The sequence below is a fragment of the Nuphar pumila genome, chromosome 8 (assembly GCF_984573655.1).
Source record: "Nuphar pumila chromosome 8, dmNupPumi1.hap1.1, whole genome shotgun sequence".
Lineage (NCBI taxonomy): Eukaryota > Viridiplantae > Streptophyta > Magnoliopsida > Nymphaeales > Nymphaeaceae > Nuphar > Nuphar pumila.
Window position 1 is genome coordinate 5,975,808 of NC_143256.1, and position 21,781 is coordinate 5,997,588.

The 21,781-nt window shown below is 36.0% G+C and overlaps 1 protein-coding gene across 3 annotated transcripts; it reads right to left on the reverse strand.

The window, feature by feature from the left end:
* Positions 1–2,015: 2,015 nt before the first annotated feature.
* LOC149829502 (uncharacterized) lies at positions 2,016–20,085 on the reverse strand. Of its 3 annotated transcripts, none has more exons than XM_090015985.1 (6): positions 19,962–20,085; positions 19,624–19,796; positions 6,103–6,356; positions 5,917–6,007; positions 3,069–3,135; positions 2,016–2,292 (listed from the first exon to the last, which is right to left on the reverse strand). In XM_090015985.1, exons 2-6 carry the CDS (start codon positions 19,677–19,679, stop codon positions 2,239–2,241), a joined length of 522 nt encoding a protein of 173 aa, XP_089872111.1. In that variant the 5' UTR covers positions 19,680–19,796; positions 19,962–20,085; the 3' UTR covers positions 2,016–2,238. The 3 variants fall into 3 exon arrangements, with proteins under 3 accessions (XP_089872111.1, XP_089872112.1, XP_089872113.1); XM_090015986.1 differs by having other exon boundaries at positions 6,103–6,361; XM_090015987.1 differs by lacking the exons at positions 19,624–19,796; positions 19,962–20,085 and adding an exon at positions 10,540–10,624.
* Positions 20,086–21,781: the final 1,696 nt, after the last annotated feature.

Sequence of the window (21,781 nt, forward strand, 5' to 3'; positions counted from 1 at the left end):
TGAATATTTTGCATAAGAGGGTTATAACTTGTTTGACACATGAGTTATACCAAGGAATTTATGTAGTTCTTGATCAAGTGACTAGCTCCAACTTTTACATTATTTGACGAGAGAATTGGCTTTTGTATGCATAGTTGGCAAACTTGGCCAGTCAACTTGTCACTCACCCCAGTTGTCTCGGATTGGGACCTAACCAAGTTAATAAAGTAGTATAACTCGGTTAGGATCAAACTGGGCTGAGTCAGCTAGGACTAGGCTGAGTTTATCATTGACTCAACCGAGTCTTAGGTACGCTGTTGAAATGCCATTTTTTAATATTTTAAGTTATATATATATATATATATCACACCTAATGTTATTTTTTATTTTTGTATCATAAATTACATAAAAATTCTTACCGAGTTGACTTGCCGGAGTCACCAAGTTGTATGTGGCTGATCCGATACCGAGTACCGAGAATGCCAACCATGTCTGTATGTATGTTCCAACTTTTTGCACAAGTTTGAGTAAGAAACTTCCTCCATTCTCATTGTGGATGTTGTCGTCCTAAACAGATTATAGTGCCAAACTTGCACATACGAAAGCACCCAAGCAAACCTTTCAGCTCTGTCCGCTCTCTCATATCAGATTTGAGGGCAGATTATACGAAGGTACCAACGGGGCTCTGAGTAGTTGGTAGGAGCTGTCAGTGCACGTCTCCTTGTGGTGGAATGTTGCAGGTTCAAACCCCAGTGGTACGTTGAATAGTAACTGGTGGGGGTCTGCCTAACCCCAGCTTGCCTTTCAAAAAAAAAAAGCAAAAGATTTGAGCACAGATCAGTGGACCACTACTTAGAATTTCATTGATGGCAGTTGCTGTATGCTGAAACCATTTCCCTCTCTGGCCTGGACAGAGAATGCTAGAAATAGAGACAAAGAGTACCATGGCAAAGATGGGTCTCAGAGAGAGAGAGAGAGAGACGATTCCACGGAAATGGAATTCCACAATCCAAACATGTCATCTAAGAAATTTTCAAAGTTGAGCAGGACCAGACTTTTTTTTTTTGGACAAAGAAAGCTGGGGTTAGGCAGAACCCGGACAGTTATACAACTGTACCATAGGGATTCGAACTTGCAACGTCCCAACTCAAGGTGAAGCGCACTAACTGCTCATGCCACACAAACAGGACCTACGACTTGATAATAAATGTCTCTCGTGTGTGTTTGTGAGTGTGATCCCCTATCTTAACATCCTCCAATGCAGGGTAAGACCAGTGCAAGTCACGGTTAACATCCACAAATGGATGTCGCCCTCGTTTTCGTTGAGTAGAGAGGAGTTTCAAAGCATATACGTTAAGATGCTACAGTTTCAGGCATCAGTATACTGCTGTGTAGACTTGTCCTCTCATGCTATTTTCTTTTTTGAAGCAGTAGTGCTGTCAAAACACTGCATTGAGAATGGATACATTTCAACACTATTCACGATGTTTTTGGCAACTCTATCCCTCAGTACAACATTTTGGCAACACATGGAAATGGTGTTTCCATCTCATGCAAGGATCAGAAACAGAGCCTCATTTTGAATACTAAGAAATTATCAAGTTCGGGTTGACCAATGGTGAAATTTCAGAAGAGCAGCCGATGGGAATTGTCCGCCTGGATTTAATTTTAGGCATTCACATCAATGTCAATGTAGGTGGTTGTATTTGGCAGGCAGGCAGGCAGACAATCCCCATAGGCTGTTTTTCTGCAGTTCCACCATTGGTGAAACCAAACTTCACAATTTTTATCCAAAATGACAAGGGAGGGTGCTTTTTCGAATGTCTGAAACTTAGTCTTTTACAAAGTAAAAAACTACCGCACCTCAGCGAGGCTATTACCAAGACAAGACAAGACAACAGAAAGATGTGCAGAGTGCATGATGGCCTAGAAATAACTGGTGCTCGGGACGTTGCCAGTCCTGGTCCTTCTGCAATTTCCATATACAAACTAAAGAATGTGATTAACATAAAACAAACTCCAACAGAACATGATGATTGATTAATGGAACCAACCCGAGAAGCCTTTTCATATAATAAGCACACGTCAAATTGTCAAGGCCGTAGAATAACAATGGAAAGTTACCACAACAGTCATTGGTGTGGTAAGAGCCATGCACTTGTAGATACCAAAAGCATTCTGGACTGAAACGGAACTACCAAGCGTTGAAAGAGGACAGCAACTGGTATTGCTTGGCTGCTCCGTACAGACTTCATGCAATCAATCATACATACCTTCAACCTCCCACACATCAACAAGGAAATCAACCATTTCCTATAGAAAAAGGAATCATGACACAGCCATAAGAACGAACTAGTTGCTTTTTGTACATGCAGGTAGCATAATCCTAAAAGTTCCTATTCCAAAAATGCCAAAACATGAAAGAACATATTCCTTTTTACATTCAAGGGGGTTTAAAGAACAACAAGCTTGACCTTGTTCAAATGTAAAAAGTATTCATGATTGAAAGGAAACAAGGAAAGATTTAAGTATATTATCATAGCAATGTTTTACATAAAAAAGAGCAACCAGGAAAAGGGCTGCTTTTGAAACTAAAATGGACTTTTGGCATCTAACATGACTATGTAAAGCACCACACGGAGTCATGGACACCAGTATAGATTAGTCAATTGTGAGCTTCTTCAAAAGTTGAAAAAGGCTTGAAATTTTCATATTAACTATCCAACACAAGCAATTCAGATTCTAGAAACACTATAAATATGACAATTCAATATGATAAAATTGTATTTCCTCACTTGAATGCAGCAAAATGTTCTGAATTTCATACTGTAGAATTGTTTTAAAAGATTGCTGTATCATAAACATAAAGAGTATTTCGTACATATCTGTTAGTACCATAAAAGACTCGGCTACGGCTAATGGGAGCTACATTGTGTTAGAAATCCATTCTTAATTGACTGACAATGTCAGCTTCTTATTGCTATTATTTAGTGGAATAGAAAATCTTTTGAGAAAACCATACTCCCATACATTTGCAAGTCAGCAAATTAAAAGTGAATCATTAAGAACGAAAGAAGAGAGAAACTTACTGAAAGAGGGATTGGCTGGGAGAAGGGTTTGTTTGTCCCTAGTAAACTTTCATACGTTGCATTCCAACTGCTCCAGTGGTGTTCCAACCAAATGTATCAGAAGCACAAAAAGACAAAATGAATATAGAATGGAAGGGAATAAGCATGAGATATACAAAATAGGAAAATGAATGAGGATTGGCTCGCAAGGGTCACAACTGAAGCAATATTGAACCATAGTAATAAGGAAATCAAAGCCATTTTGCACATACATACATGCATGCACACACGTGCATACCTACCTACCCTCCCACATAATATGAAGAGAGCTAAGATAAAGTTCAATTACACGCATGCACGCGTGCACACACACACACACACACACACACACACACACACACACACACACACACAGCATTCGTGTGTAGGAGTGGCAGCATTTTGCAAGATTCACCATGAACAAAAGTTGCACTATAACAAGAACAATAATAATAATATTTTAGAGACTTCAAATGACAGAAACACCTAATTAAAGCTTATGATAATTTTGTTGGTGGTTAATGATGAATCAAACTTCATAAACTAGTGTTAACATAATGCCACAAGCCTTTTTACTCACACAGTAGAATCATATCCAAATAGGCCGGCGTACCATTGACAAGTTTTCAAAGTTATTCAAGAAACACAACTAAAACATCAATATTAAACTGAAAGTTTGACATAAAAATGCAAAAAATGTGGCATTGAGAAAACTTTCATACTAAAGGTCTTCCACCTTTACATGCACATAGCTGCATACACAAGTTCTTTTGTATATTTAATTGTTAAGAGCACAAATAAACAATAATTTTATACTTCCACATAACAGCTTAGCCTTCTTGGATGTGTTTATGCTTATCAATCGGTGTCCATAAATGTTTATAAACAATAAACAAAATCAAATTATTGTTTGGATGACAACTATCACATAGATATGGGTGCAGGTATGGGGTACAACATGAGATTTTATAAAAGTATGGGCATGTGGATATATATATATATATATATATATATATATATACATGTGTGTGTGTGATTGGTTCTTAACGATAAGAGGGTACAGACAGTCTTAATTTTCTTTTTCTTTTTTAGTTATTTTCTTTTGAATCTAACCTTACAGATGTGATTTACATTTCTGTTTATTAGGAATAAACTTTTTGGGTTATCCAGTTATGACATGTGAGCAGGTTTTTAGAATACTTCAAAAATCAAAGACTCGGAATTTTTATAGATAAAAAATCTCTTAAAGTCATATTTTTCCATCTAAAAAACACAATCCAACAGTCAATTTCTAGCAAATGGATCATCATGCTAAACACATCTCTGGGGTCAGATTTATCAAACATGGCTTGAAACATAAAAAATCAGCAGTGTCCACACCATATGGACACTTAAGAGGAAGCAATATATATGCATACATATATATAATATATTTTATTTATCTATTTAGAAACACAAAACACACGGAAAATGTCAACTGCTCTATACTTTTACAAAATGCTCTATGTATGAAAGCTGTAGACTGTTAATTACGAATTAAAAATGTAAAACATGACAAAGATATACAATTAACCATTAATAATCAAAAGGTATATAGTTGACCTTGGATATATTTGATCCCGAGTGTTGGTTACACGTTAACTGGATCATAAAATTGGTAAAATGGTTAGTTAAGTCTGAAACCCAGTTCATCCATACCTGAAATACCCAAGTACCAGTGCGGGTATGACACGGGCATGGGGGGATGGTAGGAAGTATGCATTTTACAAAGGATGACAAACAGTTGAAAGAAAAATTAACATAAAATGTACTTGAACGCCATGGAGTGACTCTAGGGTTGAACCAAAAGAGTCTCTGAGTATATAGATCCAAATACGACACTACAGATTGTAATGGGTTTGAATCATGAGGATCCCAGTTGAAAGTAAGTGGTTTCATCATTTCTTTGTTTTTAAGCTCAAAGGAGGCCAATTAAAACCTAAGTGGAGTTTTCATTGATCTATACAAATTCATGCAGGAATCAAGTGTGTTAAGGTTAGGCCAAAAGTTAACTGATCCATATATGCTCCATATTAGACCCATGTATTGGATTTGAATAAATGCGCAGATCATAATAGTTTGTGAGTAGAACCCAAATGTTAACCATGTCAATTTCTACTCTCATACCTTCTACTGAACCAAAATGCATTGGATTTGAAATGATAATACAATATAAACTAAGAGCATAAGTGTAAGCAGAAAAGCATCTCCTCTACTTCTAAAACTAGGGCATTTTTGTTTAAGTTTATTAAAATGTAAATGATAATCAGTTCATCCAAATAACTGCCCTGATCTAAATAACATATATTAAGATAAACCGAACTTGCATGGCCCAAATACCACATTAATTTTTCTAAAATTCCTTACTATTTCAATTTTCCCTTCTTTTTTATTTGTTAATTTAACATTTTCTGCAGTCAAGTTTTTTATGCTGTTCACTATGCAGGCCATTTTCCCAGTAAAGTCACAAGAATCGAAGTTTTAATTCTCAAGTACTACATATTCCTGTAACTTGTTAATTACACTCTCACTTTACACGTTCAAAACAACTAAACATAAAAAATATATATCTCATTGGAACAAGTTCCAAAGATGAAAGTATGAGCAACCTTCATCTGATGAAGATTAAGAAAAATCAGATATCCAATGTTAACTTACATCTCATCAAGATTGAGACAAATTCAGATATTCAAAGTTTGAATTAAAAGAAATAATAAAACATGCATAGAAGGAAAGCATCTCATCACTATGTTTTGGACTTCTAGCAGATTGAAATAAGCAGACACAATACCTTAGCCTTGGCTCTCGCACTTGTGGTGGCTGCTTTTCTGTCTTACTGTTTTTAAGCCACTCCTGCCGAATTTGAATCCAACGAAGGAGACCTGCAAAGAGAATAAAAACTGAAGACAAGAAGCAACAGCATTTGCAGCATTGGAAACATTGGAGATGGCAATCATCATATGAAGTAACAACTTGCCATGATTCACAAACTCGGTAGCATTTGTACTGCTTGGACCACAATGGGAATCAAGGGTATGGTTTGATATGCTTATAGATGAGATGCTTCTCTGTGATTGAACTCCACTGTTGTCCATCTCATAAGTGCTTGTGCTCCAAAAATCCTCAGATAGACCAGACTTATTTACTCTACGACCCTGTATTTTTAGCCCCTTTGAAGGTTCATCAACAGCAATAATTGGAGTGGGCTTTGCACAGGATCCAAGACAACCTCTGCTCTGTTGCAAGCCAGGTGTTAACCAATTAAATGATTAGTATTGGCATCCAAAGTAGTGCAAAGCTATACAACATTCACATCAGAAAGCAATCATAGAAAAATGATGTTTGACTGCAAATCCTAAGAGACCACACATGTTTAAAACAGCAAAACCAGCATTACGTAGGAAATCCATAGCAAGCAAACCCAGTTGCATTTAAAGCCAAATTAAGAGGCTTGGGTTCAAGAGCAATTTTCTTCTAAAATCATAAATGTTGAGCAAGTTGGGACCAATGTAATGAGAAAATGTTGTGTATATTATATCATACGCTGTGTATGCTATGTATATGTTGGATAAGGGCAGTTTGGCCATTTTTTTACAACGGCATTTTTCATCTTTTCACCTTTTACTCCTTTCTACACTTATGAATCTTTTATAAGAATATTTTCATCAATCAGCAAGTACAGTGACACACAAAAGGGTCAAGCTTTCTAAATGATATATACACTTAAGAAGTAAGATGAAACTCTAATAAGTAACATATTTCTCATCATATTTCTTCTTTTTGCAACATGAATATGGTATCAAAGCCAAAAGAAATAAGGGGAAGAAGATTGTTTTTAAAAAATTTACGAGAAAAAAGGAAGAAAATAAGGTGTGCAAAGGTGGTTGATGAGATCTAGTGGTTAGTGATAGGACTTAAGGGCATCCTTAGTTCAACAACCAAGATATAGGTGATGTTTTGGGTTTGGGATATTTCATATCAACTAAATTATTAACTTATGAATTTATGTGCAAATTTCATGATTTTTGGAAGGTTTTGTATGAACTTCTTTAAGCTGTTTTCAAATCTAGAGATTATTAGACAGATTCCAGTGTTTGTTTGCTTGGACTTGTTCCTTTAAGATCAATTTTACTAAAGAATGCTTGAAAATAAAGTTGCTTGGTCGTTTGAGTTGTGTTGCTTGTGATTTGAAGAGTTTTAGGGTGGTCACTAGCTGGAGGCAGCCTGTTTACAGATCTAAAAGCAGTAAACTGACCGGGGAAGCTAATTAGAAGTTTAGAACAGGTGTATTAGAAGTATTATTATTTAATATAAGTTGTGAAATGGATACTAAATCATGTGGTAGGTTATATTGGATATTAAGTGTGGGAACAGCTTGGGTGATAGAAAGAAGTAACAATGGATATGTTAAAGAATGCTTTGTATAATGTGTTATTTATTAATAGCATTACCCCTCCCTAAGTGTATGTATTCTTATTATTGGTGGTATTTCTGTAAAATAGCTAGGTGCTTAGTCAAAGATTTTTGCCTTTCTGTGAGTCTAGGGAAGTCGACTCCCATAAGTGTTGTAATTCCATTGTTTTTGGTAAGTATTGAATACTTGTTCTCTTCTTCTCTAGTTTCTAGTTTCTAGTTTCTAGTTTCTAGTTTCTAGTTTCTAGTTTCTATTTTCTTCTTCTTGCTTCCTCTTTACATTTCCTTGCTTGGCCAATATCAAATATGGTATCGGATCCACATTTGAGGAAAAGAAAAAGCATTTGAGCATCAATGAAAACAATTATTTGATGTGGGCAATGGCAATGGAGAATCACATCAAAGGAAAAAAGTTATGGGGCTTTATTAGTGGTACCACTAATGAACCGCAACTCAAATTGACTAGAAGAGAAGGAGAACAAGTTAAAGTTTTGTCTGAAAAAGAAAAGAAAAAAGCTTTGCAAGAATACCAAAATAAATTGGAGGATTGGGAAGCAAGCAATGCTCAAATTCCCTCATGGTTTATGAATACCATGGAGTTCAAAATCACCACCAAAAACATAAAGTTTAAGAAGGCATGTGATGCATGGATCTTTTTAAAAAATACATTCATCCAAAAAGATATGGTTAGGCTATATTATCTCCAAGATAAGGTATGTAATGCAAAATAAGGAGATAAAAGTGTAAAAAAGTTTTATAGTATTTTATCTCCTATTTGGGATGAACTAGCTATGTTAGAACCAAAAGGGGAAAGGTTCGGCTTTTGAAATGAGAAGATCTCAAATAGAAAGAGAAAATCTTTTTTCTTTCCTTTATGGCCTCTGGTCGGAATTTGAGCAAGTTAGGTCATCTTTGCTTCATAGGACCTCAACTCCTTCTATAAGTGAGGCCCTTGCTCAAATTTGCCAAGAGAAAACAAGACTTGGAATGCACAAGTCTGATGATGAGGCATTTGCTATGGTAAAACCCAAAATTTTTGTAAAAACATGTAAACCACCTCACTTTTAGAGAAAATTCAATAGAAAAAAACATAATGGAGGAAGATACAAAGGCAAAATCATTTATCATCATTGTAAGAAACCAAGAAATATAAGACCAAATTGTCCCAAATTTTAAAAAGTGGCCGCCGTAAGTAAAGAACCTCAAGAATCCAAGAAAGGGGCAACTTCAATGATTTGACAATTGCCAAAATAGTGGAGTGTTTCATAGATTCTTAAAGACACTCCTTCTACATTTGGCAACGCCATTTCCTCCTCTTCTCCTCTGGGTAAGTCTTCTTGGATTTTGGATTCGGAAGCTTCTTTTCACATGACTTATAATGAGTCTTTATTATCCGATTGCACTAATTCATACTTTTCATGTGTATCAACTGCCGATGGTACTTCTTTAAAAGCCAAAAGTATAAGAAACCTCAACAATATTTCAAAAAACTTTTTTGTTCCAAATGTGGAGGTTATTCCAAAATTAGACTTAATCTTTTTTTGTTTTTCAAATTTCCGATTATAGGTCTAAAGTCTTTTTCTCATCTAAGGCTTGTTGGGTGCAGGATCTCCAGTCAAGGAAGTTGATTGGGGAAGGCCATAGAAAAGAAGATCTTTACTATATGGATTCCTTATGTTTACACAAAAACTCCTTTTGTAATCATGTCAAAGACATTAATTTAGATCTTTGGCACAAACGATTAGGACACCAAGTATATCCAAATTATCTCATTTTTTATTTTTGAAAAAAAATTATAAAGATAAAGATTTTGTATGTGAAGATTGTATACTTGGAAAAATGCAAATGACCCCTTTTGGATCTAAAACCTCCTTGTCTAATGAAAATTTTGAATTAGTGCATTCAAATGTATGGGATCCCGCTCCCGTTATGTCAAAAGGTAGATATTCATATTATGTTACATTTATAGATGATTTTAGTAGACATACTTGGATTTACTTCCTCAAACTCAAATCGAAATTTTTTTCGTGTTTTAAAATTTTTCATAATCTTGTTAAAATCAATTTGAAACAAATATTAAAGTCTTTCGCTCCGACTCAGGGGGAGAGTTTCTTTCAAATGAATTTCAATCATATTTAAAAACTCATGGTATTGTACACCAACAATCTTGTTTTAGGACCCCTCAACAAAATGGTATTTCTGAAAGAAAGCATCGTCACATTATTGAAACTACTATGACTCTACTTATTTCAAAAGAAGTTCCAAAAAAATTTTGGGCTGAAGCCGCCCTCACCGCAGTATATCTAATAAATAGAATGCCTTCTCAATTATTGGAAAACAAATATCCTATTGAAAATTTTTTTAAAATTTCTCCCGACTTAAAAAGGCTAAGGGTATTTGGATGTAAATGTTTTGTGCTTTTTGAAAAATATAATAAACTCTCTCCTAAAGCTATAAAATGTGTTTTTCTTGGATATGCTTAAAATAAAAAAGACTATTGATGTTATGATCAAACAAATGATAAACTTTATGTTTCTAGAAATATTACTTTTCTTGAAAATGAAAACGGATTTGTTTTTGAAAAACCTAAGGAAGAATTTGAGTATGCCTTCTTATTTGATTTGTTACCTGAATCAAATAATGAAATTGTTGATGATAATGACATTGGTAATTTTGAGTCTATTAATGACTCTAGTGAAGAAAGAGGACCATCTCATAATCTCTTATAATACTCTAGACGAGATAATGGGGAGCATCCATGTGCTTTTGAAAGATATAATCAATTAACAAATATTGAAGAAACTAGAGTTAGGAGGTCTGAACGAATACATAGGCCTCCAACTAGATTTGTCTCTTATGAATCCTTTCCTTCAAACTATAGGACTTGTCTTTTATCTATTCATTCATATCATGAATCATCTAACTACAATGAAGCTAAAAACATAAAAAGGTGAGCTGAAGCTATGAAAATAGAATTAGATGCATTACACAAGGCACATACCTGGGCAATTCAATATTTCCACAAGGAAAAGAAGACTATAGGGTGTAGATGGGTCTTCAAAATCAAAACAAAAAGTGACGGGCCCCTAAAAAGATATAAAACAAGATTAGTTGCAAAAGGATACTCTCAGGAATATGGAATACATTATGAAGAAACATTTGCCCCAGTAGCCCGTATGACCATAGTTAGGGCTCTAATTGCAGTAGCATCCATTAGAAAATTGCCTATATATCAGTTAGACGTTAAGAATGCATTCTTAAATGAAAAAGTGTACATGAATCCTCCCCCTGGTTTGACTATTGAAAATGATATAGTTTTTCGTCTTCAAAAGACTTTATATGAGCTTAAACAAGCTCCTAAAGCATGGTATGATCGGTTTAGTGGTATTATTTTGAACATTGATTTTAAATCTTGTTACATACTGACACTGCTCTTTTTGTAAGATTTATAGGTACCTCACTTATTATTCTCTGTTTGCATGTTGATGATATGATATCACTGGAAATGATCAAAAGAAAATTGAAGAAATCAAAATTATGCTTAAAAAATCTTTTGATATGACTGACCTTGGTTTTTTGAGATATTTCTTAAGAATTGAAGTAGCCTCTCGCCAAGAGGGTACATTTTGTCTCAAATCAAGTTTACAACTGATATTATTGCGCGTTCAGGAATCATTGACACAAAGTATTATGATACTCCTGAAGTGATAAATACAAAAATGAGAGTTAAAGGCGAAGTGTTATTAGATTATCAAACTCCTTATAGGCAACTTATCAGATCATTAATGTATCTATCTATTACCAGACCAGACATTACGCAGTACACAATACAAGTCAATTTCAACATGCGCCTAAGTCGGTTCACATGAGTGCAGTATTAAGAATAATTCGATACATCAAAAAAACTATATCTAAAAGGCTATTCTTATCATCTTCATCATCTTTAAATCTTATTGCTTATACTGATTCTGACTAGGGAGCAGATCTCAATAATCGTCACTCAACTACTAGTTTTTGTGTTTTTTAGGTGATTTCATCATCTCTTGGCGATGTAAAAAACAACAGAAAGTGTCCTTGTACTCCACGAAAGCTGAGTACAGAGTGATGGCTACAACAACCACCAAGGTCATGTGGATGAAAACACTACTTTCATATATTAGTGTTGATGTTTCAGAACCGTCAAAACTATGTTGCGATAACAAAAGTACCATATATATAGTCAGCAATCACATATTTGATGAGCGAACAAAACATATTGAGATAGATTGTCACTATGTTCGCGAAGAATATTTGAAGGGGATGATTACTTTGCCCTATGTTCAGTCCAAGTTTCAAATTACGGACTTTCACCAAAGCTCTTCCTCTACCAGGATTTTTGTATCTTCTTAGCAAACTTTTAGTGATTTCACCGTAAGCTTGAGGAGGAGTGTTAAAATACTGTGTATAGATCAAGGGTATTTCACACATTTCTTTGTATGTATTTTTAGTACAGTCCATTAGGGACTGAAATACTTTTTTTGTTGTTTTTAGTTTATTTATTTTATGCTTTTAAATATAAGCTTTTTTTACTGTTGGAGTGTCAGTCCAACGAACTATTCGTTGGACTGCCTCCCTTGATGCCTTGTGAGGCTCTATAAATAGAGCCTAACCCCATATGTAATGTTATGCTTTTTCTAAAGCATATTGTGAATAAATACCATCTTTTTTATTCTTGTGGGCTTTGTGCCTTTTATTCTATTGTGAATTCATATTTTGTTGTCTCTTTTGTGAGATTGTTGTTGGTCCATTAGAGACCATTTTATATTTGTGCACTTTTGTAGCTTCTCATTGGCATTGTAATTGTGCACTTCCGTTTCATTACACTTACGGCCGAGGCCGAGGTATATAAAACTATAAAGTTCGTGTTTGGATCTAGACCCGGATCCAAGTTTAAGTTGATGGTAACAGGTCTGGACCGGGCTATGATTGGACCAACAATAGGTATATAAAAACTATATGTGGATCTTATAAGGATTACATAACCAGAACTGGTCCATACCTGGTAAAACAATATTTGTATGCTTTTTACGTTGGAAATCGGATCTTAATTGAAACTCAGGTGAGACCTAGGTCTAGTATCACATTTCACAAATAATACCCATTTCTGTAAATTAAATGGTTTCTGTCGATCTGACTTGAACTTTTAATCAGACCTCCTTAAAACCAAACCCAAAGACAATATTAGAGGGGTTGAGATCAGGTCATACCTGACCCATTGACACCCGTCTCCCAATGGTCCGTTTGTTTTATGGTATGGATGGGAATGCCCTTTCTCTTACTGGATTCGTTGAACACCTCCATTGTTGCCAACTTGGGGGTGAGATGAGAATGGGTTTTATGGTTGGAGGAGGCGTGACTAAAAAATGTTGAAAAATTAATGATGAGTGATAAAAGGTGAAGCCCCAACTTGCCTGTTCAGTATTTTCTCATCTCTTTGCCATGCTATTTGTTTCAAGTCTTGTAGGAAAGGGTTAGTCTTGCCCACCAGCTTATCATTTTCTCACTTCTTTGCCATGAAACAAACAGGTCATATAAAGTAAAAGCTGACCTTTGGATCATGTTTAGCATCTTCAATTTTCTTTTTTCATGACTTAAAATTGACTCCAAGTTCATGCTTTGGCTATTTTAAATCGTCCTCATCTTGATGAACTGTAAGCAGAGTTACTTTTTTTACTATCTTGAAAATAAAATCTGATGGCATATTGCAAAGTCAAAAAAATTATAATGGCATACTGGAGATGATTAACTTATTAACATAGTAAAGAAACTATGTTAAACACATCTATACAGTTGAATCCGATATTTGGTGGTTCGACATAGGAGCAGGAGCGAGAGCACTGGAGAAAACCACAACACACCTCTGATTCAAGGCTCCGAGACATAGTCTAAGGGCTGCTCAGTTTGGCTCGGTTCAAATTAGTTCATGAATGATCAAATACATAGTAACAATGTTTGAATGAATTATTGAGGTTAGAAGTGGCAAACATCACCAAGTTGACACTTGACAGGATGTCATGAGTTGAAAACCTTAATGTGCAAGGGGACCTAAGGTTTGATGCCAATAAACTCAGTGAACAAATCAATTTTTCCTTGCTTATCCCAAAAAATGCTTTGTAAATTTAGACACGCATGGAAGTTTAATTCTTCTCCCTGTTCTGTTTAAAAGATGTTTCCACAAATAAGCTAGTTGATCTGATGTTTCTTTCATGTTAAGGTCAGTTAAACCAGTTAATTGGACTTGAACAATATTAGTTGCACGAATGGACAACCAAGCACATCTTTACTACAAAAATTGTTCTGAAGAATGTTTGTTTGTTTGTTTGTTAATTTTCATTATGGTGGACATACCCAAGGCAATCAAATTGATCAGCCATTTTTGGACAAAAACCCTTCTCTCAAATGGACTGATTCAAGAAGCTTGGTTTCACTTTCCCTAACAGATATGACCTTCAGGAATGGGGATCCAATAAAAAAACAATCTGCCAATGAGCATCATGGCCTAAGGTTAAAGAAATCGAGAAGGCAAGTGTCGAGTTACTGTCTCAAAATTATGTGGGTAGTTGTCTATCTATCCAAAAGATAAACTTGGGGATTTTATATCAGAGGCCCCCTTCCCAACTGCAGGCTCCTCTTCCTTATTCCTCCAAGCCCTTCTAACCTTCCCGTCCATCCCCTTGACAGCAAGCTTCTTCTTCCCGTCTCTCCCCTACCTTCCCCCCTTTTCCATTCCCTCCCCTGACATAGGCTCCATCCTCTCAGGATGCGGTGCATTCCTACTCCTCAACATCTCACCCCCTGTTGTTTCCCCCCAATCTGCTTCTTCAATGACCTTCCTACTTCCCATAAACCTCGTACCATCCACTATCGCTTTTCTGACGAATCTCCGTTGTGAAGTTCTCGTCTTCTTGGAGGTGTCTACATCATCGAGACCTCCTTTCTTTTCCGGGCTCTCTCATGCTGCTAATGAAAGGGGGTACAGTTGTCTCTAAGCATTCCAGGAAGTTTTTGCATAAGCTGCAGCTTGTTCAAGGCTTGCTTTCTTGCCCTGGAAATTGGTGGTGCCAAAGTGCTTGACACAAAACTTTCATCGTGTGCAAAAATGCTTCAAATGCCAATTCCCTCTTACGCTCAATAATCCCAACTTGTTGGTATGTGCAGGATGAAGAGGTTGATGATGAAGAGGTCATTTTCATGTGTTTATTTAAAGTTTTTTTATATCATACAAAACCCAACTAATTTTAATTTTTTCATGTCATCTTTTTAGGCAAATGACAAAGTTATCATCAATGAGGCACAAAGAGCAATTAGATCTCATCAGTTTGGAATATTTTAATGAATTAGATAAATTGGTTGAAGAAGAAGCAAGCTTTTTGAACGAAGAGGACATTCAGCTGATCAGCGTGGAAGGAGTACAAGAGGTAGATGATGAAGAGCCCACAAATATTGGAAATGATGTGGATGTCGAAAAAGGAGGAGAAGAAGAAGATGATGAAAAAGAAGAAGATAATGATGATGATGATTGAGGCTATATAATATATTTTTAAAAAACTTGGTTATTTAACACTTAAGTGTTCATAAACTTGGTTATTTTGTTTTTTTATGTAACATGAAATTATGAGTCTTGTGGCATGTTCTTAATTGCAAGATATTTATCATTTTGCATTGTTCTTGTGAGATAGGAATGCAATATTAGTTGATGTTTGATGATGTTTTATGCAGCTCATAGAGACATAAATGCTTCATAAGTGATTTTATGGTTGTATTTTGTGTGATTCATCATTGTTTCATGTGTTATAATTTTTTAAAAAAAAAATCTAATTTTTTCTGATTTTTCTTGATTTTTTAAAAAGTAAAAAAAATATTGAAAATTTACGATTGTTTACGATACGCTACGTATCTAGCTTTGGGCCCGACCGATACGGGTAATGATGCGCTACTTACAACCTTGTTTAATACTGTTACCCCTCCCTAAGTGTATATATTCTTATTACTGGTGTTATTTTCGTAAAATAGCTTTAGGTGCTCAGTCAAAGATTTTTGTCTTTTTGTCAATCTAGGGAGGTCGACTCCCATAAGTGTGGTAATCCCATTCTTTTTGGTAATGCATTGAATACTTTTGGTGTTCTCTTCATCTCTAGTTTCTCTTTTCTTCTACTTCCTTCCTCTTTACATTTCCTTGCTTGGCCAATATTGAATAGGATAAAGGAGATTCAATACGGTTGATTCCAGTCAAACTGGATGGAGCAAACTCCGCTTTTGGGCTGAATTCATGAGAATGGTGATAGATGGTTAAGTCTTGGAGGCTATCTAGATAGAACAAAGGTCAAGCCTAAGACAGGAGATGTAGATTATCATAATAAGATTAGACAGTGCAAGATAAAATAAAGCAAAAATGAAATATTGGTGTATTGGTGCAATCAAACAATGTATCACAATTAATTTAGCGAAGTCTCAATAAACAAAAGATGCTTAGTGTTTCCATGAACAAGTATATCAACAAGCAAACTAGGTGAAAAAGTATTAGTTGGTGAAATAACTTACAACCCTTAAACAATAGAATAAGTCTATTATGAGATTAAGATGCAGCAGTTACTGGATGCTCTTGCACTTATGGAGACTACATCGAAGTATGCCAAATGTAGAGGCAAGAAAGTATAAGGCTTATATGGAATAAAGTAAAATAAAGGATAATCTTGACACCGAGTTTCTCATGGCACTTCATATATAATTCAATAAATTGAGAAGTGCAATGCCCCATAGACACATTTCCCCCCTTATCATACACACTGGCAAATCACACAAAGGAGACTAACACCCACCCAATTCGCATGCTGACCCTTTCGTCACAGGTTTGACTCCCACAGGGTGTGTAGGTGCCTTTAACTGGTAGGTTCCATAAGGGCTTGGGTGTTGGTGATCCCACCCGGGGTTTACTTCACAGGGTTGTGGGCACATTAAGTGACCAGGTTCTCAGTGAGGGTTCCTCGTCATAAAAAAAAAAACAGAGGAAACTAAGATTAAATCACTTGGTGTCAGGTCTACTAAGAAGACACTTGTAGTTGTTGCTAGACATCCTACTAAATGAAATAGTTCCAAGTCCACACAGAGTAGCACAACTCAAGGTAACATGAAAGGAGTGAGGTGTAATTATTGCAAAAAACTTAAGACATAAAGTTCATATGACCAAGCTTGAAAAAGAGATTTGGAGCATCACTCATCTCAATATCTATAAAAAATGACAAGTCTAGTAAGAAAGTTCCTGCAAATAATAATATGGCCTCCTCACTATTGTTACCAATTACAGACCATTTTGTGGTGTTTTGCCCTGCAAATTGAGCAATCATATATCTGTGTTGAAAGTCGGTTCCACCACTTCTTCCTCTAGCCTACTAATAAAGTATGCCATGTGTCTTTTCTCACAATGATTTTGATATGTGTTGGACAAATTACTCATTATAACTATGATGTGGTTTCTCCTAGTAGGTTCTATTTACTATCAGCTATCAAGGAGGATTGAAACTAATCATACGAGAGCACATCTATACTACTTTGACTTATTGAACTTAGGGTCTCAAAGTTCTTTAGATTCTGGATTTGTACGACAGTTCAAGATTCATCATCGTAAACTTGGCCAAATTTCTACCTTTAGACTATAACATGTTTTGAATGATGTTAGTAACTCAAAAAAGATCAAGGAAGCATTACAAGAGTTGCAAATTGACAAAGAGTCATGGATTGTCATTTGGTCCTAGGGAGATCACCACTTTATGTTTTTGAACTGAATTCTTGAACAATTGTTTCAAAAGGGGGACCCACCTACTTTGTTACATTTATATATGATCGTATGAGACAGATATGGATATATGTTACGAAGAATAGAAGTGACTTACATAATACTTTCAGAATATTTTGTGTCATGATTGAAACTCAGTCTCAAAAGAAAACTCCTACAACCCGATTCAAGTATGTTAGCCACCAAATTCAAAACTTTGTTAGAAAAAGGAATTGCTCATCAGAAATCACGTCCCTACAACCCTGAACAGAATAGAGTTGTTGAACATAAAAATAGGCACATCATTGAAACTACTAGAGCACTTCTCTTTACTAGTCATGCTCCAAAAATATTCTAAATGAAACTGTAAGCACAAATATATTATTGATTAATCAAATGCCTTCTAGTGCACTTGTTGAAAATTCTTTATACTAAAATTTGTACAATCAACACTAAATTGTAACTCTTTGAGATTTTTTATAATAAATGTTTTGTTTTGTTTTGTTTTGTTTTGTTACCATGACATGAATGTGATATTTATTTATAATTACAAGAGGAATTGGAACTGGTCTAGAAGAATCATACATCTGTTGGGCATGCTTTTCACATAGTGATGTTATTCAAGCAATAGAACACATTAATTGTGGATTTGCAGCTGATCTAACTTATGTGTCTTCTCATTGATGGGAAAAAACACAAAAAAATGAGAAATAATAGTTAACAGCCTCCCTATAGACTTCAACACAACGTAAGGAAGATATTCAATAAAACATAAATGTCTTGATACCCATAGTTTATTGGAGATTGGATCATAATCCTCTTGACTCCCAAGATGTTACTCAATGAAACATTAACACCTAAACCATGAACATAGCAAAAGGAATAGCTAGACCATGAATGATATGTCAGTGTATTCGAAATTTCGAATACGTTCCCAATTTAAAAGTTGTACCAACAACATGCGTTGAGTGTTCTTCAAGACATTGCACGGAAGCAAGAATGAGATATCATGGGTGTAGAGCCTATGAGCTTGTGCCAGCCTTCGGCTACAGAATCTAAATAAACTACATTAATTAATTAATTAAAGATAGATTTATATTATATGATCCGCCTAGATGGTACTGACAAAATTACCTTTGGTAATATCGTGTCATCATGATAGTTAAAAATTTAATGTCAAATTATCAGGAGCGCATCTTATAGGCCATATACTATGATGCCAGTCTCTCAAAAACAAACATATCTCGAGACATAATGATGACCCATCGTAGAAAACAAACCCAGTTACCAAAAAATAAAAATCATAATTAGCACTAACAAATACACAATTGATTAAATTGTACAGTTTTGTTTGAAATAATGAAGTGTCCATTGTACGCTCAACAAAGCCAGACCCTGTCCCACACCCATACTCCATAGTAAACCAGAGCAGAAGCTAACATCGAACTTTACAAACTCCGCACCAATTGAAGTTTCAAAATCTTCCCAGCCCAATCAGTTGTGCAAGTTAAGACCAAATAGAACATGAAAAAACAATAAAGAATATTTGGAAATTAAATGTCCAGCAAAAGGATGTACTGCCCTGCTGTTTCTCTCATGAATTATCCAAAAAAAAAAAAAAGAACAAAGAACACCAAACAACTAGACAAGAACACAAAGCACCAATTCACATATTTTAACAAAATTCACCAAACAGTTAGAGAAGAAGACAAACCACTAATTCACATATTTTCAAATGCATTTAGACCCACACACAAAATTAACAGAAAAAAGTAATGAAAGAGAAAAGCACCAACATTTCTGAATTAGCACCGGAGTTTCAGCAACATGCACACACGGATGTCATCTCCCAAAAAGGAAAAAATTTCGACAGGAAAATTTATTTCTTTTCATCCTCGTATGTTACTCCCCTAAAACACCACCAAATTTCTTCCCTACACCCACTGACTTTTTTCAAGCCAAAAAGCAAAAATACTTTTCGGGACTCCGAACCCCCAGTGTTACTAAAACATTGAGGCGAAAAGCATAATCCGTTTACTGCAAAGAACAAGGTCTTCTATTAATTGAAACTAATTCAATAGCACATACAGAGAGAGGAAGAAGAAGAAGAAGAAAAGAGTAATGGATGACGAAATGTTTCGCACAAACTTGAAACTCAAATCAAACCCTACCTCCACTCTCAGGCACAATCAATCACAAACTAATAAGCACCCAAAAAATTTAATGAAAAAAAAAACGATAAAAAGAAGAGGGAGAGAGAGAGAGAGAACGTACCCCATACATGAAAACAACCGTCCGATCCACGATACGAAAGACCTGGGGAGTAGCATCTACCTCTCTCTCTCTCGCTAGGGCTTCGATGGAACAGCAAACCCCGCGAAATCCCTTATCAGAACGCAAATCTCCGTACCAACGAGGAAGGCGAATCCCTCAATCCCCCTCCTCCTCTTATTTCCCCCAAAAAATAAATATACAGAAAAAACCAAAAGGAAAGAGGAGGCAGAAAGGCAAAACCGTATCAGATTTAGGGCATTAATTCCACAAAGAAAAATCCATAAAAAAAAAGGAGAAATCTGAAAATGCAAACCACACAGGAATATGAAAATTTCTACCTCGTGCGGAACGCGATCACTTCGCGCGCGCCCACGAGAGAGAGAGAGAGAGTCCGTTCCCTTTGTGTATGTGTGTGCGTGCGCCCCCGCGCGCATCCGATCGGCTGCTCAACGACATGGAAAAGACAAAAAAAGACAATTTTACATAATAAATTTAAATATTTAAGATATATACATTCGTTTTCTAAATTTAGCTCACACGACCGACAGAGTTTTTTTTTTTTTATATATCAGTTAGCTTTAATCAACTCTTTACAATTACGTTTGTAGCTTCCTTTTGGTTAAGAAACAGCACCCAGCACCCAGCACCAAGACCTGGCTGCGCTGTCTCAGCCTGTCCTATGATCATTGTGCCGGCAGCCGGCAGCATAAAACTTTGAGGTTAGGACCTCTGCTCTCGAAGCTTATGCTACGCATTGACTTGCACATAGGGGGGGGTGACGCTCGCCCATGAAAATCGAACCTTGACTGCCCTTAGAGCTTTGCTCTCGAAGCTTATGCTACGCATTGACTTGGACAGAGGGGCGGGGTGATGCTCGCCCATGAAAATCGAACCATGACTGCCCTTAGACCTCTGCTCTCAAAGCTTATGCTAAGCATTGACTTGCACATAGGGGGGGGTGACGCTCGCCCATGAAAATCAAACCTTGACTGCCCTTAGAGCTTTGCTCTCGAAGCTTATGCTACTCATTGACTTGGACAGAGGGGCGGAGTGATGCTCGCTCATGAAAATCGAACCGTGACTGCCCTTAGACCTCTGCTCTCAAAGCTTATGCTACGCATTGACTTGCACATAGGGTGACGCTCGCCCATGAAAATCAAACCTTGACTGCCCTTAGAGCTTTGCTCTCAAAGCTTATGCTAGGCATTGACTTGGACAGAGGGGCGGAGTGACGCTCGCCCATGAAAATCGAACCATGACTGCCCTTAGACCTCTGCTCTTGAAGCTTATGCTACGCATTGACTTGCACATAGGGGGGGTGACGCTCGCCCATGAAAATCGAACCTTGACTGCCCTTAGCTTTTCTTGCAGTTAGGGGGCTCTGGTCGTTTGTTGTTGAGACTTGAGAGTGACTCATGAACGTGGTTTTACATTTACATGATGAGCAGGGTAGTTTGCTTTTTCAGTTATTAAAAGAACTACAACTAAGAGGTTAATAAGTTAGTTCATTGTCATGACCAATGACGCCTGTTCTAAGCGTGCCAATCCCAAAATGGGTAAATTCAAACAGAGTCATTTCACGGTGAGGGGCATTTCGGTCATTAAAAAATGTTCAACCATGTGTTTTCCTCGACATAACGCTGTTTGCGTCAAAAAACCCAGCATTTCTTGTTAAAATACGTGGAATTTCTTCCAAAAAAAATTGGTCAAACAGAAGAAGAAAAAAATTCCCTTGCTAAGGGGGATGATACTATCTTGATTTTTGTCTGTTCTAATCCTATTTGTTTGGATCATTTACGTAATCACTGTCCACTTGCCAATAGTTGTCTCTTTTTGGAGTATCATATCACGTTAGAACTTTTTTGTTTTGAAGGACATATCACGTTAGAACTTGAAAGACCACTTGGTATTTAATCATAGTTACTAAATACTTGGTTGAAATATTAACCTCTTTATGGATAAAACAGCTTTTCCTTTCATTTCAGATGATAAAAATAAATTGAAAAGAAAGTTTATTTAAAAAGTTTGATCTTTGATAAGAAAGCTTATCAATTTTTTTTCATCAAGGCAACCATTCATCCTCATAACACATCTCATTCTATATATAGGAAGAGCTTCATCTTGTTGAAGAAGACCGGAATCCAGTTCAACATGATCC

What these genes read in the sequence shown, in the direction of transcription:
- LOC149829502 (XM_090015985.1), bottom strand. Translation starts at nt 19,679, where the DNA reads ATGCTACTCCCCAGGTCTTTCGTATCGTGGATCGGACGGTTGTTTTCA. An exon ending in GTGCGAGAGCCAAGGCTAAG is followed by an intron (nt 3,136 to 5,916) that starts GTATTGTGTCTG and finishes CCACTGGAGCAG; the next exon opens with TTGGAATGCAACGTATGAAA. An exon ending in CCCAGCCAATCCCTCTTTCA is followed by an intron (nt 2,293 to 3,068) that starts GTAAGTTTCTCT and finishes CTTTTTCTATAG; the next exon opens with GAAATGGTTGATTTCCTTGT.